This window comes from Hoplias malabaricus, chromosome 16 (genome assembly GCF_029633855.1).
Source record: "Hoplias malabaricus isolate fHopMal1 chromosome 16, fHopMal1.hap1, whole genome shotgun sequence".
Taxonomy (NCBI): Eukaryota; Metazoa; Chordata; class Actinopteri; order Characiformes; family Erythrinidae; genus Hoplias; species Hoplias malabaricus.
The window spans coordinates 6,405,746-6,422,899 of NC_089815.1; the positions used below are offsets into that span (position 1 = coordinate 6,405,746).

The 17,154-nt window shown below is 38.5% G+C and overlaps 2 protein-coding genes across 6 annotated transcripts in view; one reads left to right on the forward strand and one right to left on the reverse strand.

Moving 5' to 3' along the window:
• The window catches only part of csnk1g1 (casein kinase 1, gamma 1), a 38,357-nt gene extending 29,769 nt beyond the window's left edge, over positions 1 to 8,588 (reverse strand). For 2 of the 3 annotated variants that reach the window (XM_066647126.1, XM_066647124.1), the window contains exons 1-4: positions 8,384 to 8,561; positions 3,847 to 4,193; positions 2,365 to 2,405; positions 1,369 to 1,438 (exon numbers count right to left, since the gene is read on the reverse strand). In XM_066647126.1, the coding sequence (XP_066503223.1) occupies positions 1,369 to 1,438; positions 2,365 to 2,405; positions 3,847 to 4,027 (292 nt within the window). In that variant the 5' untranslated portion in view covers positions 4,028 to 4,193; positions 8,384 to 8,561. Of the gene's footprint in view, positions 1 to 1,368; positions 1,439 to 2,364; positions 2,406 to 3,846; positions 4,194 to 8,383 lie in introns of all 3 variants that reach the window. The other variant, XM_066647125.1, reaches the window with a different exon arrangement.
• A 1,995-nt stretch (positions 8,589 to 10,583) lies between these two features.
• Positions 10,584 to 17,154, forward strand: part of pacsin3 (protein kinase C and casein kinase substrate in neurons 3) — a 33,065-nt gene continuing 26,494 nt past the window's right edge. For 2 of the 3 annotated variants that reach the window (XM_066647651.1, XM_066647652.1), the window contains exon 1: positions 11,197 to 11,815. The gene's annotated coding sequence lies outside the window, so the exon portion shown is untranslated. Of the gene's footprint in view, positions 10,709 to 11,196; positions 11,816 to 17,154 lie in introns of those variants that run through there. The other variant, XM_066647653.1, reaches the window with a different exon arrangement.

Sequence of the window (17,154 nt, forward strand, 5' to 3'; positions counted from 1 at the left end):
CAAAACCCACAAAATACTCACGATTTTACTAGGAGATCTCCTGTGTGTACAGAATATACATATTTAAAAAGCTGCCAGGAAAGTGAGGGACATCTATATGGCAGACAGTAACGTGGAATACCTCCCTGACAATTCTGGCCTTTTGAACTTTAACAGTCCATTGTTTTAGATTCTAGGTGTGCGAGCGAAGCAGATCATGTATGACAATATATGTTCACCTAGATTCATCTTCAGATATTGCACATGAATTGAGAGAAAAGATTAAATCCTCCAGTGCTTTTTCTGTGAAACAAAGACTGAACATTACCTCTAAAAAAATCCAGTAAAATCTAGGGCTTTTAACTGTGAAAAGTACAAAACAGAGTTGAGCTCTCAGAGAAAAGGAAGCTGACACAAACTAAACATGTCACTTCCCTTTTCCTTTTCCAGGATGTATAAAAGACAGCAAAGAAGGAATCATCAGCTGTACTGCCGTATGACGGAATGTAAAACTGTGGACCCAAAAGGTGTAGAGGAGTGTGTGCACTTTAAACTGCAGCATGCCTCAGGCTGCCAAACAGCTCAGTGGAGATCCACAGCAAGAGGAGAGAGGCGGGAGTGCATTTGCATGGTGTCACCAGGGAAACCCTGTCAGCGCTTGTGACGCTCGAGCTGCTACTTCCTGGATTAAAGAGCAGGGCGACAGGATCGAAGACTGCAGTGCTCACGAAGAAAACAAAAGGGGTCCATCTGTCACATGCTGGTCATTTATCTGGCCTCACAACCTGCCCAGACAATGTCATCAGCAGTTTCAGAGCAGACCAATCAGGGCATTTTATCAGTACTCTCAGGAAGGAAATGCATCTCTGCACCTGCTGCCGAGCTGAATGAGGCATCGCATCCTCACGTATCAAAATTCCATAAGCCAATTTACAGCCTACTGTATTACTTCAAATGCTTATGACTCAAACACTAAGATTCCCAAGTGTACACATGTACACGTTCCACGACATGCTTGGATTTGTGTTTTTCCGAATCATATTTTATGGAGAGAAACTAAGCCTCAAACAGAACAGAAAAGACTATCAACTTGATGCAACAGAAACCACTCATTTCAACCCATTTATTAGCTTAACATTAGAAACATAACAGTAAAGCCATTTGCTAAAATGCTCCATGTACCAGCTAATGTTGCAAAATACATACCCTGTAATAATTAAAAGCAGATATCTGGGCAGCCATTTCACCAAATACACTCAAAACAACAAGTCCATATTAAAGTATTTCAAGAACTGATGGGTTATTAAAGAAAAAAAAAACAAAACAAAAAGAAAACCCCCAGAAAGGATACCAATTGAGAGTAAGAGCAATAAACAGCTAACATCTTACCTGTGCTCCCTAATGTTTTGTAGAACCGGTACTCCAAATGTAGCTGTGGGGCCCTGGATTTCACAGGTTCCTTTAAAGTTGAAGGTTGAAAGAAAACAATTAGAGACAGACCTTGCAGGAAGCAAACAGTCCATTCAACAACATTCAACAATAAATAGCTCAATCCCAATTTAAACTTAGTCTGCGCTGCCAAAAACAATGCCATAGAGACTTCCTCGGTGGGCAAGGAATTTAAGGAACCAAGGTCCACCAACGTTGACAGGAGTCTTTTCCAAGGTCACAGTTGGCACATCTATGGCAGCATTTCCACAAGCTATTGTTTAACTTCGAGTGCCTGAGTCTGCATTCCTTAATATGTCAAGCTTCTAGAAACTACTTTCTTGAACATGCACTATGATTATGCACCATATGTATTTTTATATAAATCAAGAAATAAAATAAATAATTGGGGGTGTGAAAATGTATTAAATGTTATATCTGAAAATAACACTTAAATGTTTAAAACGATTACAATAACCAAAAATAGCCTATTCAGATTAGAATTTGATATCGCCAGCAAAACAACCAGCTGTTGGCTTTGTCTCAAGAGGTATGTATGCACAGGAGCCCAAGATCAAGGTCCAAGAAAGACCTGGAGTGGGGGACTGGAACAGTTTTTCACCACCATATGCCATCCAAAAATAATACATAGCACCACATAGATTATTTTAGAGGCAGGTGGTTAATTTCTTGTCCCATGAGTCATAGCTAAGTGTTTCAGTCTAGATTTGTGGTGGTGGATTTATCAAGCCAGCGTCAGGGTTCACGTCAGAGGGTGCTACCATTTGAGACGCAAACTAGAGACCAAGAACAGCAACATCCATTGATTTAGTTTGGCATGTCTGTGCAGAGCTCTACGTTTTTGTTCTCAGAAACTGTTTTCTTCTTATCTTGATCATGGCTGCAGTCAAATCCTTTCAGCAGAAATGTCAGAGACAGAACCTGTGATATACGTACCAATTTGATAGCGACATACTCGTTGGTGTACAGGTTCTTTCCTGAAAAAGAAAGAATGTTTCTTCGTGAGTCAAGTACTAGCTAATCAAAGCTTTCCACATCAAGACCACTTTGAAGTTAGTACCTCTGACCATGCATCCAAAACACTTCTGCTTCAGGCCAGACCTGTATGATGCTGAGCCAAATCAGGCCAAAATATCCAAAGGGAAAAAATAAACTGAAATGAAAATAACACTGCCCTGAGCAGGATCCCACACACAGATAAAACACAGTGGAACAGTGAAGCAAATCAGCAGCTGAGACTTTGCCGTCTTCCAAACTCAATAAGAGCCAGTGTAAACCTCTGCTAAAGAGCCTTAGCAAAAATAACTGATTATCTCAAATTTAATTATGTTGATCTCATGAGCACACTTTTATTTTTAAGGCAATGACTTTGCATTGTTCTCAGTAACGTAAAAATTTAAACTCTTTGAAATAGGATAACATTCTATTAAATAAACTGAATTTAAAAATAAACACTTTTTTACAAGGCGTAACAATAGCTCCAACAAAATTCAAAGCCCCAAACATTAGTCTCTGAGAATATTAGCTTGTTTTTATGATAGTGATGACAGTAGCGCCACGCTGGTATCAACAAAAATAACCATGAACAAAACAGTCATCTGAAAGATGATTACGTTAACTTAGCATTTCAGGATGATTATTATTATTGTTATTATTTATTTATTATTACAGAATTCAGGCATCTCTGTGATAAAGTACAAATCAGATTTTTTTTACCCATTTATAACACAATACAAAAAGAAAAGTTACATTTCTCAATAACGCTAATCTGAGCAAATACCAGTGTCGATATCTTTTAAGTAATTCTGTACCAAGGTCAGAATCTGCAGATTTAAGATTAAATACAAATATGTCTATTATTTTAAACTGGCTTAGCTTAGCTTGTTGTATATTACGCTACAATGTAAATTATTCATTATTATCAAAGATACACACACACATACAATAGCACCTCAGTTTAGACCTCTTTTAAAGACCCTTGGATATCTCAGCTGACGTGGGTAAAATGAGGCTGTCTGTATTAAATAGCTTTACGTTAACAACCTGCTATCTTATCTGTTTTGGAGCATCCCACCACAATTATAGGTGGATTATTTTTTCAGGATTCAGTGATTTTGAACTAAAAGAGTTGTTTTTCCCCCCATGACAATGCAGTAATCCTATAAGACTATACTCAGGGTGTTTATAGAGTTGGCCAAAATAAAAACAAACCCATATAATATCCAATTCTATATTAATAATTACCTGTACATAAAACCTATTTCAATTTCAGATTCATTTCTCTTATGCTACAGCATTCACAAGTGGCATTTGCAACAGACCTTGTCTCCGAATGTAAAATTAGAGCAAGTATTAACAGGCAGAAAAGCGACCTGGGTAAACCGTTCCATGCAGAGATGACTCATTTTGTTTGCTTACCCAGTTTTAGCTCCCCAAAATTTCCACAGCCAATTTTCTTTCCCACACGGAAGTTTGGCCCCACCATGAGCACGCCAGATGATGTGGACGAACTGGAGGGTCGCGAGTGTCCACTCCTACCCTGGGCCACTTTGCTGCTTCTCGCCGGCCTCTCGCCCTCTTTCTCCCTCGGGTGATCCATAACTGCAGCGCTGGGGACGCAGAGATCCAGAGAAACCAGGCCCGGGCCCACAGCAGACAGCTCAGACTGACAGAAAGCTCATGGGATGACTGTGTGTTGGCACCACTGTTGCTGTGTGCCTGTCACTGCTGCCAGGCGGAAGGTAGGTCCCCTGTAGACATCCACACTGGGGGGCAGAAAGAGAAATAATGAGAATAAAATAAATACACTAAAGAGATAGCAGGCAATAAAGTAATGTATTCTCAACAGTTTTCAGAGCAGGTTACACATTGTTTGATATTGCTTAGTTCCAAACTCACTTGTCTTTAAAATCTATTATCATTGGTTACTAATATTACTGATTATTATTATTATTATTATTATGTGTCCAATGTCAATCATTTTTCACAACGTTTGCCAGCAACAATTTCGATACCACTGTATGACCACAACAAACAATATTCATAAGACTTTTGTACAACTTCCAATCCCCGTAATCACAGCTCTTCCACGTCTAGATGTAGATGTGAAGTTACGTGATGATCCAATATCACATGCTAAAGGCTTGAGAGAGCAGGTCTGTCCAGCAACCCTGCAGTTGTAGCGACTTGTTCAAAGCCAGTGAATTCCACCGCTTGCACAAATCTCTGCATCAAAGAATCAGTTACTCTCGACGGCAGCTACACAGAGCTCTAGTTACATAAAGCCCTACACAGTACACCACTACAAAACAACAAGACCCACAAGGGCGTCTCACAGGAGGGAGGGATATGGAGAGTTGAGACCCATGAATAGATCATTTCTCAAAAATAATTAATCTGACGTAGTACCAACAGAACCCATCTACCTACCAATTACTGATTGAGTTAGGCCAAGTGGCAGTAGGCAAAGTACAAATTCGAACAAAGACAGACAAGTAGAGATTAAGATGCTATAAGAAGCAGAATTACATAATGCTATATAAAAAATGCTTATACAAATCATAAACTTATGGTTTGCTTTCTTGATTTTGTTAATTAAGCTTAGCTCTAGTATGTCTACACTGAATGTGGCATTTCAATTTTTTTCTGGTATTAATTGTCTATTCTAAATACAAACCTACTTTAGCAATTTGGAAAAGCCTTCAAAGACCTCCAACGAAAGTTTTAACCTAGTTAGCATGTCTGTGTGGTACGTTTTATATGCCAGAAGTAAGCAGTCATCGCCAGCAGTTAGGTATCATCTTTGAAAGTGTAGTGTTCTCAGGACAATCTCAAACAGGAAATTCAGACAGCCATAGTTTCTTTAGTCACAAACCTAAGAAACCAATCCTAACAACTGGTGAGGTTCAGGCAAGCAGTGGAGGGTTATGTGGAGACAGAGGTGGAAACTAACTGCATATTTATAGACCTGCACATACTCAATGAAAGCAATGCAGGTGTAAATTACATTAAGCCACTAACTAACATGAACATGAGGGGGGTTTTAAACACAGAACAATATTCTAAACTCTCAGAAATAGTCTGGATTTCCAGAGTGTGCTTCATGATTCTCATCAGAGAAATACCTGTGCTCCACATTGTAGCCATTAAAAGTCTGACCTGAAGTCATTAACCTTTAGAGAAAAGATTAGCTCTGGGGGGAGCCAGGCATCAGGGACGGACTCCTACAGCGACACTGCTAGTGAGTAACTACTTCCCTGCAACCCCTCAGTAAGGAAAGAAACGATGGGGGTGGGTGCTTCAACATAATCAAGCAAGAAAGAGCGTGCAATGCCAAGGCTATGTGCAAACAATGAGGTTCTCGTTAAATGCAGTTTTGAAAACACAGTGCAACATAATGAAACTGTGAACATGGGAACAAGTTACAGTCATTAAAATGGAAAAAAAAACTGAATAAGTCACCTGTAACTGACCACTGACCATTCATTAACATTGGACAAGAGATCACACGTTAAAGACAATAAAAGCCCAACATCAAGCGCAAACGTCTACTGTAAAGCACAGACTAGGAAAAAGCATGTGTAAATTTATAAAGCAAGTTTATTTTGCAGTATTTCTGCCCTGATCTTGAATAAACACAAGATTTTTATTTTTTAATAAAAACTTAAAGAAGGCTGGCAATACTATTACTATCTTACTCAACTACTGTGAAAAATATACTAAAAACAGTCATCTTTATGAGATCTGGTATGGCGACATACTGCAAATGTGCATGAAATACATGCAGGCCATTCACATGACACCACACCACCTGAGAGAAAAGTCATAGGTAGCAATTAAGGTAGTGCACCACAAAGATGTACACAACAGAATTTCAGTTCTTACACTGTATTTTCTTAATAGAAGTATAAAAAACTAGCAACCTCTTCCAAATTAAACAGACGATCTCAACAAAAATTTCTTCATTAAGGGAAATCCATAGATGTTTATTAAAAAAATAAATAAAATTCTACACAACGAGAAAAAAAAATTATCTAAAAAAAAAACTTGGCACTTTTTCCCCCCGCAACCTGCATCCCAGTTCCTCATAGTGAATTTTGTTTTCTGTGGGGACTGTAGTAGTCCCTAAAGTTTTTACATCTCTTCATACATTTAATTGACATCCAAATTGGTGTTTGAGGAAATCTTTCACCGTAAATTAGCCTCCATCTGTCAGTCTTTGGAAATATGGGCTCCTCTGTGCCACACTACAGACTTCCTCACTCATCTCTCTTCAACTGGATCCATGCTCATCCAAATGTGGACCAGTCACAGTTGTTGCTACCTGCATCACCACATTGCATAGTAACATTTCTGGGGAGGAGTGCTTCAGACTACAGCGTAGCACAAAACATAGGGTATGCGTCTACAAGGTAATAATACTGATTTGACGCAGAACCATAAATCTGCCTTAAGTGGAGAAACTAATTTAATATTTATTGACACTAACATGCTTACCGGAGCTGTTGACTTACACATCCAAGCCACTCACAAGACATTAGAGGATTTTGTTTCTTGGAAATCACTTATAAATGTGTAAATCTGACAAACAGAGGTGTGTTTTAGGGGTTTTATCCATGACCAGAAGACTTGAAGAAATCTCTAGCTTCTCTAGAATGCACCATTTCACTGATATCTATACTTAAAAGGTACTATCTAATTTTTTTTTTACCACTATGTTATTTAGAAACCTTCATAAAAATAGTGGAAATACTGTTTAGGTTTATAGTATAAACTCTCATGCTATTATAACATACAGTGAAACGTTTACAAAATAGATGCAATCTACAAGATCAACCTACACTGCAAAAAAATAAACAAACACAAATAATAATGCGATTTTAACGCACTATTTATAGTGTGAAGTCGCAAAACAGTGCCTACATTTATATTATCGGCCTCCTCAGACTACAGCAGTTTAGCTCCACCCATTTACACTGAAGTTATAAGGAGTGTGACTACTTTAAAAACGGGGTACGTTTAAGTATAATTAGAGCAGAGATTAGTCTTCAACGCAGAGGAACAAAATCAGTCCTCAGTGCTAATGGATAAAGAGAGTTGTATTCAAATAAAGACTGCCATTGCTACGTAAAAGTACTCAAACATTAATAGCAGTGGGAAAAACGGATATGTGCGATTTTAAACTAACAACCTAAAATTCTTCGTATAGAATATAGAGTATGTTATCAGTGTTGGAATAATATGGCGTTGTATTAACAATATCTGAGTATATAAGGTTAATATAATACTGTGTGCGCGCCGGGGAGCTGACAGTGAACAGAGGAGCTAACGTTAGCTTGTCTTGTGTCTTAATGAAGCCTCAGTGAGGACAAAAGCCTCAGAGCTTGCTGAACGTTTGCTGTCCATTCTACCGCGAGCACTTCACCATTTCTGTGTCAAAAAGCCCGAGAAATGTAACATTCCACAGTATAACACCCACTGTTCCATGAAAAGCGTTAAATACCAATAGTCCCACCGAAAAGATAAGACACTGGGGTTTTCTGAAGCTCAAACAAGTCGGTTAATGCTAATTAGCTGGCTAATGTTAGCGGAGTAACGTTAACCAACGAACTCGGTAGAGAAACGTTATCTGACAGCGTACACACACCGTCAAATTCAGTGCTGTGTCTACTGGAGACACTTCTTTAAATTGGTTTAAATGTTTACAGGTGTAACTTGTGAAATAGAGGCTTGTCATTTTTGCTAACGTCTCTAAATCTCGTTATTAGCCCACTTGCTAACACCCAACACCGAAGCTGAAGTTTATTCGCCAGCTCTTTCCACGAATTTCAATTTCCACCTTAAATGGTGCAACAGCTCAATTCTGGCCTAAAGCGCCTCAATGGAAGTGCTGCACCATTTAAGGTGGAACCAACATTTTTAATAAGAAGCTGGCAGCTGCGAATCTGAGACTTACTTCCACGGCGCTGCCAAAGAGCCGCTGCGGGTCACTGCTTTTCACTGTTCCCTCTCTCTCGGTTTTCAGTTTGTTTTTTTCTGGGTATGTGTGAAATCTTGAATAAATCCGATGATATAAGCCCCGCTCCTACCTAGCGGCTTCTTTTCCTCCTTTCTTTTAGTGTTCTTCCAAGTAAAGTGAACCAGCGCTACCTAGTCTGGTCTGTTCACTGGAGATTCAAAATAAAAGTCCTCAGCTGTAAGCCCAGAGCAAGTCCAGTTAACAAAACACGATATAATTGCCTTCATAACATTCAAAACACTTTATTTATTAATTCACTAATTCATTAATTTTCTGCAACCATTTGGTCCTGTTCAGGGTTGTGGTGGGTCTGGAGCCTAGCCAGAATCACTGTATGCAAGGCAGGAACACACCCTGGATAAGGTGTCAATCTATCATAGGGCATCACACACTTACCCAGTCATCTACGCCTATGTGCAATTTCAAACTTCCAGTCCACCTATGTGCATATGTTTTGTATTGTGGGAGAAATCCACAGCACCTGGATGAAATTCACACAGACATGGGAAAATCACATCAAACTCTGTGCTGAAAGTGACCAGAGATGAGGTTTGAACTCACAAGCTCAGGACCCTGGAGCTATGTGATAGCAACACTACCTGTGCTGGCACTGTTATACTGGTGTGCTGTACTGGTATGAGTGAATCAGACATAGAAGTGCTGCTGGAATATTTAAACACTGGACCCAGTCACTTGAAGCTGTTCTAGAAAACCAACCTTCTTTGTCCATCCTGTAGATGTAAAGTCAGAGATAGTGTCTCATCTGTTACTGTACAGTTTATGTTAGTCTTCTAGTCCTTGATCACTGGTTGCAGGGTGCTACACACAGGAAGTTGTTGGCTACATATTTTTGGCTGGTAGATTTTCCTTTGTCCAGCAGAGACACTGAAGGTTTAAAACTCCAGCAGCACCACTGTGTCTGATCCAAGTGTACACACTAACACACCAGAGGCATTGCAGTGCTGAGAATCATTTACTACCCAACTCCGGTACTCATGTGGAGGTCAAATTGCGTATTTTGTTCAAAAGATATATTTTCCTCTGAATAGAACACAAGTTTTTTGTTTGTTTGTTTGTTTCAAATTTTGGTGAAAATGTGTAGGAAAGTGAACTCTGGAGACTGACTTGATTTGAAAATCAGGTGCACCCAAATTTGTACATGTAACTTTATGTCTTATCAAACAGAAATGCTGGCAATGATTATATTTAATAATAACATTATTATTATTATTATTATTATTATTATTATTTATTGTGAGGACAAAATATTAACAGAGTAACATAATTTATCAGTATGAACCCTGTTAATATGTGGAGCAAGCAACAATTACATTTGAGATTTTAATATTTTTTATTAATTCAAATGAAATTAGATAAAAGTGTAGACGTAGAACATGTAATGTATACATGTCATATATATAAATATATATATATATATATATATATATATATATATATATATATATAACAGTTATATTATATATATATAACAGTTATATTTTCATTACTACGAAATATCAGGACAGGTGCTGTATATGTTTAAATTGTTATCAATGAACCATGCATACACAAATTCTTTATTTGCATATATTTAAAACTGTAACAGTAAATGTTTTACAGAGTATTTTTGAGTTTAAAAATTGGTCATTTACATGTTAATAGCACCATCTGCTGGTCTAATGTTTAGTCAAACAGGGCCAATTCACTGATCACCCAAAACAGTGTAATGACGTCCTTGTTTCTAGTTCTTATTGTCAACTTTATGTACTTCACTGACCATAGAGGTGCACTTTGTACGTTTACAATTACACACTTTAGTCCAATTGTTGCTCTGCATATTTTTTGGCTCCCTTTCACTGCGTTCCTTAAAGCTCAGAACCCCCACACTGCCACACATTACAGGTATTATTTGGCCAGAGGATCATTCTTAGCACTGCATTATCACTGATAAAGTAGTGGCTGGTTAATATGTATTTATGCTGGTCTGAGTGGATCAGCCACAGCAGTGCTGCTGGAGTTTTTGACAGTTCTGTTTATTGGGTAGACAAGATACAAAGGTTGACACTATTGAAACAAAATGGCTGCTGGTGTTTTTAAACACATCAGTGTCACAGCTGGACTGATCACCAACCAAAACTATCCAGCCAACAGTGTCCTGTGAGCAGTGTATTGTGTTCATTGATGAAGAACTAGATGATGACCAACACAAACTGCAGTGACAGACCTTCTGTCTTTGAATCTACAAGTAGACCAACTAAGCAGGTATGTCTAACAGAGTGGCCAGGGAAAGGGCACCGTGCTTAAAAACTTAAGCTGCAGTGCTGTGTCTGATCCAACATACACTAACAGACTGCAGTGCTAGGAATGATCCACCATCAAACAGTACCTGCTGTGTGGTGGTCTTTTTGGGCCTTTAACATTGAGGAAAGGTTAAATAACAATGTATAAAGTGCAACTGGTGTACTACAACAGTAGACAATGACTGTAGAGGCAGTGAGGGAGGTCAATTAGGTAATGTTTATATTATGCCTGATCGTTGTAGCTAATTGAGTTCTTAATTTCCCGTTAAAGTGCTTCTTTTTTTAAGCGTTTCACTATGAACATATAATGTAGGCATGACACCTTTCAAAACCTTTGTGATTTTTATATTGTTTCGTGTTGTTGACCTTCGGAGCACAGGCCTTGCTCACATGGCAAAAAAGTGAGAAAAGTTTGTGCCCCTTGCTCTTTGTTCACCTGCAGATGGCGCTGTTCTGCTGCGGTTCCTGAGAGACTCTGAGGCTGTTTGCCTGTTGCTGAGGGAAGAAGGCTGGGAGTAGTATTGGGGATTAACGTAATCATCTGTATCTGAGCCCAAAGACTGCGTACTGACTTTTGCCTGCTTTCTAAATTCTGCAGCGGAAAACAGAAAACAAGGCTGCGACTGGTGGGAACTTTAAAGGGTTAATTCTGTAATTGGATCAATGGACATAATGCTGAGCCACAACATCTAATTACATCGCCGAGGACCTGCTCTTACGGGCCTGATAAACCGCCCTACATTTACCGGGGGACAAACAAGTTCAGTTGAATGGAGGTCAATTTGTTTTATTTTTGCTCCAGGTCTGAGTTTGTGTTTGCGCGTTGTGTATGAGCCTGCCTCCCGCTTTCTGTGAACTGCAGGATATTATTTCTCCGTTTAGTGCCGTTGCCATGGCAGGAGGGGAAGGCTCCTCGGTGCTCCACCGCCTCTAAATGGACTTTAGTTTCTCGGCTTTTCTCGTTTATTTGTTCGGGTTTTAAGTTCATGGACTTCTGCTAATTTTGCTCTGGGACAAAAAGCAGCGCTGCCCTCCTTTTTTTCTCTCGCCAGCCGCGCCAGCCCCCACAGTAAGTTGAATTCTGAGGCTCAATTTCACCTCTCTGTCGAATTTCGGTTCCGTTCCACCTTAACTAATATAACTTGCGGCATATTTTTAAGGTGGAACGGTTGGTTCGAATAAGAAGTCGACACAGGCTTGTTTTTGTTTTAAATTTAATTTGTCCATACTCTTATTCACAGTTGGAATATCAAATGGAGCTGTATTGTTTCTCTCTCGGTATCTGTAATTTCATACGAAGTTAGCTTATGGTAGGAGAATGTTGTGGCGGGCTTAATACACACATAATGGCGCAGTTGATGACCGTAGACTGCAGAGGAATAAATAGCTTCTTGCAGTTATTGTATGGATCATATAGCTTAGCCTTTTACCAACGTTTGACCACTGTTCAAGTGACAAAATTATGTTAACATAAAGAGGGAACCCGGGAGCACTGCTGGTAACATACCTTTATTATAAAAATGAAGGCGTGGAAACTATTTAATACTGTTATTAAGGACGACTTTATTAAGGAGTGGGAACGAGATATTTAATTAGTGTTATATAGAGCCCTACTGGTGACTTCCCTTCATAATGAAAACTTAATGTGTGGGAACAAGATGTTTAATGGGTGGGACAGAGGTGTTTAAATATGTCATTCCCGTGCCTTATTTATTAACAAGGTCCCAAGCATTGATTATTTAATTTCTACACATGATTAAGTCTTTCCTATGCGTTAAGAAATGATTCCAACATAATTTGAATGCATAAATATTAATATGAAGTTATGTGACCAGCATGGAGCTAGAACTGAACTGGAGTTCCAACTAGATGACAGAAATGATGAGATACTTTTCATGCCAGAACTTCGGGTGCTTTTTAAAACAGCATTCTCTAAAATATTCCACAGTTTACCAATGTTCTTATCACTTTTGACAAGCTGGTACTTGGTCCAAGGTCTTCAGAGAAAGGGTCGTTCTGGAACTCTTCTCTTTATCCTGGACTGCAGCTACAAATGTGGTCAGAAATGATGAGGCCAGTGGAGAAGATCAAAACTCCAGACATAATGCCTAGTTTGAAATAATGTCTTAAATCTTGATCAATGTCAGAACCAATCATGAGAAGCTTAAACATGAACTTAAGGTCAACATGCTCAATGGCAAGTGTTGGCTGGTGGGGTATATAGACCCCTGCGTTGGGCCATGATGGAGTTCCAACGAATAGATTGTGGTTGAGTTGGAATGGTTCTTGCTATCAAAGATAATGTGTATCTGACATGAGTATCTGACTATGAATGCTATCAAATACTCAAAAAATGTTCCAAAATCTAATCTCAGGCATTCTCAGAAGTCTGTTACCACAACACAGATACTACCACTGCAAACTCTCTATTACTTGTGTAGTAATTAACAGGTATTTTTATTTTTTATTAATTTATTTTTTCCCCTCTTTATCTCTTTTTCTTTTTGGCTATTCATAATTATCAAAGCCCCAAAGTCATTGGGCCTCACTCATGAAACCTTCATGAATTCATAAAAAAAACTGCGCATATTGTACGAAGAAGTGGACATGAATGCTGCGTAAACACCAGATTTGTTTAGTAGAATGTGTGTATGTTAGTGAATAGCAAATGTTCGCAAAAAACGAGAATGTGCACATTTCTTTGCAATTAACATCCCATTACCATGATCTCCGCCCATGAATTTCAAATGACCGCCTTATAAGGAAACGCACGGACTGAGGAAAAAATGTTTTTTCTTTCTTTAAAATAAATACTTTTCATTCTATGTATATTCCTGCTCACTTAAAGTATAGCGAATCATTTGACGGATTAAGCTGAGTGACATAGTACTGTGCAGATGTTTTTAGTTTGAGAAAATAAGATTTAAGAAACTATTATGAGCAGTAAGAGATTATGTGCTCAAATAAAAATAAAAACAAATAACATTAATAATGATATTCTAAGTGTCGCGGTCACACAGCTCCAGGGACCTGGAGGTTGTGGGTTCGATTCCCGCTCTGGGTGACTGTCTGTGAGGAGTTGGTGTGTTCTCTCTGTGTCCGTGTGGGTTTCCTCCGGGTGCTCCGGTTTCCTCCCACAGTCCAAAAACACACGTTGGTAGGTGGATTGGCGACTCAAAAGTGTTCATAGGTGTGAGTGAATGTGTGTGTGTGTTGCCCTGTGGACTGGCGCCCCCTCCAGGGTGTATTCCAGCCTTGCGCCCAATTACTCCAGGTAGGCTCTGGACCCACCGCGACCCTGAATTGGATCCTTGACACAAGCTCCTTCTATGAGTTTTGGCCCTGAAGCATAATCTTGGTTAAAATAATTAGGTATGGTACCAAAACCGTTGAATAGCAAAACTGCTCCTCAATCCCAGGCACATGGCACAATACACACTGAAGGGCTATTGAGACCACACCCTCTGCACTGTTCATTCCATCACATGTACAGCATATGTCCAGAAGTTTTCTAGAAACCTGTCACTCACCACTACCGAAAGCACACATTTAGGTTCATATTTTTATTGACAGTAACAGCATTGAAACATTAAAACAATTATTAAATCAAGTTGTAATCTCACAGTTGCTTGCTATCTGCTAAATCCGAAAAGCTCAATGAGACTAGTTTACCAAGGGTAGCAGTCTAGCAAGAGGGTAACTTACCAATGCTAGCATAGGCTAGCTACCTATATTTTTTGCCTATATTTATTCAATGGATTTCTGTAATCAAGAATTAATAATTATTAATTATTTATTTGAACATGGAGGATACCGAGGTTCAGGAAGAAGCCTGACACCTTTAAAGAAAAAATGCAGAGCATGCAGAGGCAAGGCTTGAGAAGTTTGTGGGAAAATATCTCTATTTGATTTGATGTTAAATTTGATATTTTATTTTTAGAAGAAGGAAGGCTGCTTTGTTTTACATTTTGAATGGCACTTTGTGTGTGTTGGAGGGTGTGCATTCTTTTGATTTTTTTTTATTATTATTGAACTTTTGATTGTTCAATGAAAGAATTAATCATTTTATAAAGTTATGCTTGCAACTAATCGTGTCATAGTTATTATTTGTATTGTTATGCCTTCATGTCTGCTGTTGGCAAAAAATAAAAATAAAAAACACAGTACATTGATGATAGTTTATGACATGGTTCCTTTAAATTATCCAATATTATCAGTTATTTCCAATAAATTCCCAAGGTTCCCAAAATTTCCATGGAATGTTTACATTTTGGAATATTTCCAATGTTCTCAAGCTAAAGTTACTAGCAATTTGCAACCCTAATTTGTATTAACTTTTGATTTAAAATTCAGACAGATCAGATGATACTTTCAGCGTCTTTCAGACATTGCACGCACTTTTTACATGTTTTCTGGAGCTGGTATAAATTTCATTCATACCTACGAACATTTTGAGACTATGAACATTTTGATGAATCCGGATATTTACGAAAAAAGTGATTGCAATTTCGTTCTGCTTGACTTTCATGAATGAAGCCCATTGTGTTTACCTATGTTTTGTTTAATTTTAGTGTTTTTAACAATAGATTTAGATCTAGGTTCCACATTTATATTCCTCAGCCTGACTTTATTTATTTATTTATTACTGTATTCTGAATCTGAAGTCACATATTGTTGAATGTAGGTGTTTCTCTCGTAAGCTTTACCAAAACAATCAGTTATTAATGCTGCGATTAATGTGTAGTTCAGAAATAATCTCTTCAAATAAGACTTGCTTTTCTGTTGAGTCACCAAGTCAGATACGATACGCTAATGTTAATGGCTTGTGATGCTGGGTGTGGCTCATTGTTTTCTATTGAAACTTCAGACATCATTCTTTCTCAGTTTCCAGTGAAGTTTCTGCATTGCGTGGCATTTCTGAGCCAGGAGGCTCATCAGAAACTGGCATTCAGTTGAGCTCATATGATGCCTAATAATACACTGATACTTCAGGTTTGTCATGAACTCCAAGTAGTGAGCCATACCCTCCAGCCGTATCAAAGGCCTTGGGATAATATGGGGGTATACAGTGTGTTGGAAAAGGAAGTGGTGAACTGACATTAGTCTTCATTTATTCGGTTTTGTCCTTGAGATGAGTTGCAGTGTGTTGTTGAAGTGCTCTTTTTCCAGGTTGGAACTTTTCATGCCAGAGGAGTCACTGACCTTGAGTACCTGCTCAGGTTCTCTCTGTTTGTTGCTGCTAGTTCATATTCTGTTGGTTTTCCTGTGGGCTCTTAAAGCGCTTGTGCTGCACCACTTGAGACTGGACTTTGGTGTCTTAATCCGGATTATTATGTAACATTATGAGCATCTTTTTCTCAGGCTGTACTAATAGGCACTCATGCCATCTTTCTCCAAGAAAGTGTGTCAGAAGGTTTTTATTTGCAGTAGGTTAAAGCAACAATTTTCATAAATTATAAAATCTCTCCACTGTAGTAAGTAACTGATCAGTAGTTTTTTTATTGGCCTCTGAGACCTGCTTTTATTTTTGCTGTTATTGCTAAACAGCAGTGGGTTGCCATAAAAAAATAGCTTGGTTTTGTTGTTTCTGGACACACTATTACATATCTATGAATCAAAATTCAGGCTTCAAATGGCTGCTACTACTGTTGTTATTCTCATAGATTAACATGATTATTAACATGAATTAACTATACAGTATGGTGTGTGATTATATTGATATGTAGCTTGAATGGTGAGAGTACCCTGTGAGCTTATGGACTAAGCTACATTAGTGTTGTGCTGGAGCTACAAGGCTAAAGGTATAGGTTTAGACCACAAAACATAGTCAGTAGGAGTTTTTAATCTAACCAGCAACAGTTTGAGTGACAGTAATGCTGCAAGGCTGAACTGGAAAATGCCTTTTGTTGTAACCCCATGTTCATAACAGACAGCAAAGGGTGTGGAGTAGATTTAAAAGATTCAGTGGATTATCAGAGAGAGGTATGATGTTTGTGATCAGGGTTTATTACAATGAATGAATGCTGGAACTGAACGGATAGGACAGACTGGAATTTTTATTATTAACCCTTTTGGGCCCAGTATTTTTAAGGCTGGCCTCGGAAAGATGTGACAGTATTTGAGTAAATGAGGAGCTAATTCCAATTAATGATATATCGATCTCTGAATTTATTTATTTACTTTTACATTTCCTTGTCATGAATTTCACATTTGATGCTTCACTGCCTTGTCATCGGCCATTGTAGCAATTTGGTTAGAATCTTGCAGTAAGTCCCCAATGAAATACCAGTTTCCAGCATTCGGACCCCAATGAAATACCAGTTCACAAGTGTATTTCAGCCCAAAGCACACCTTGATGCTTCTTTCTTCAGGAAGATCAGGCCCTTTAGTAACCTGTATTAAAACATT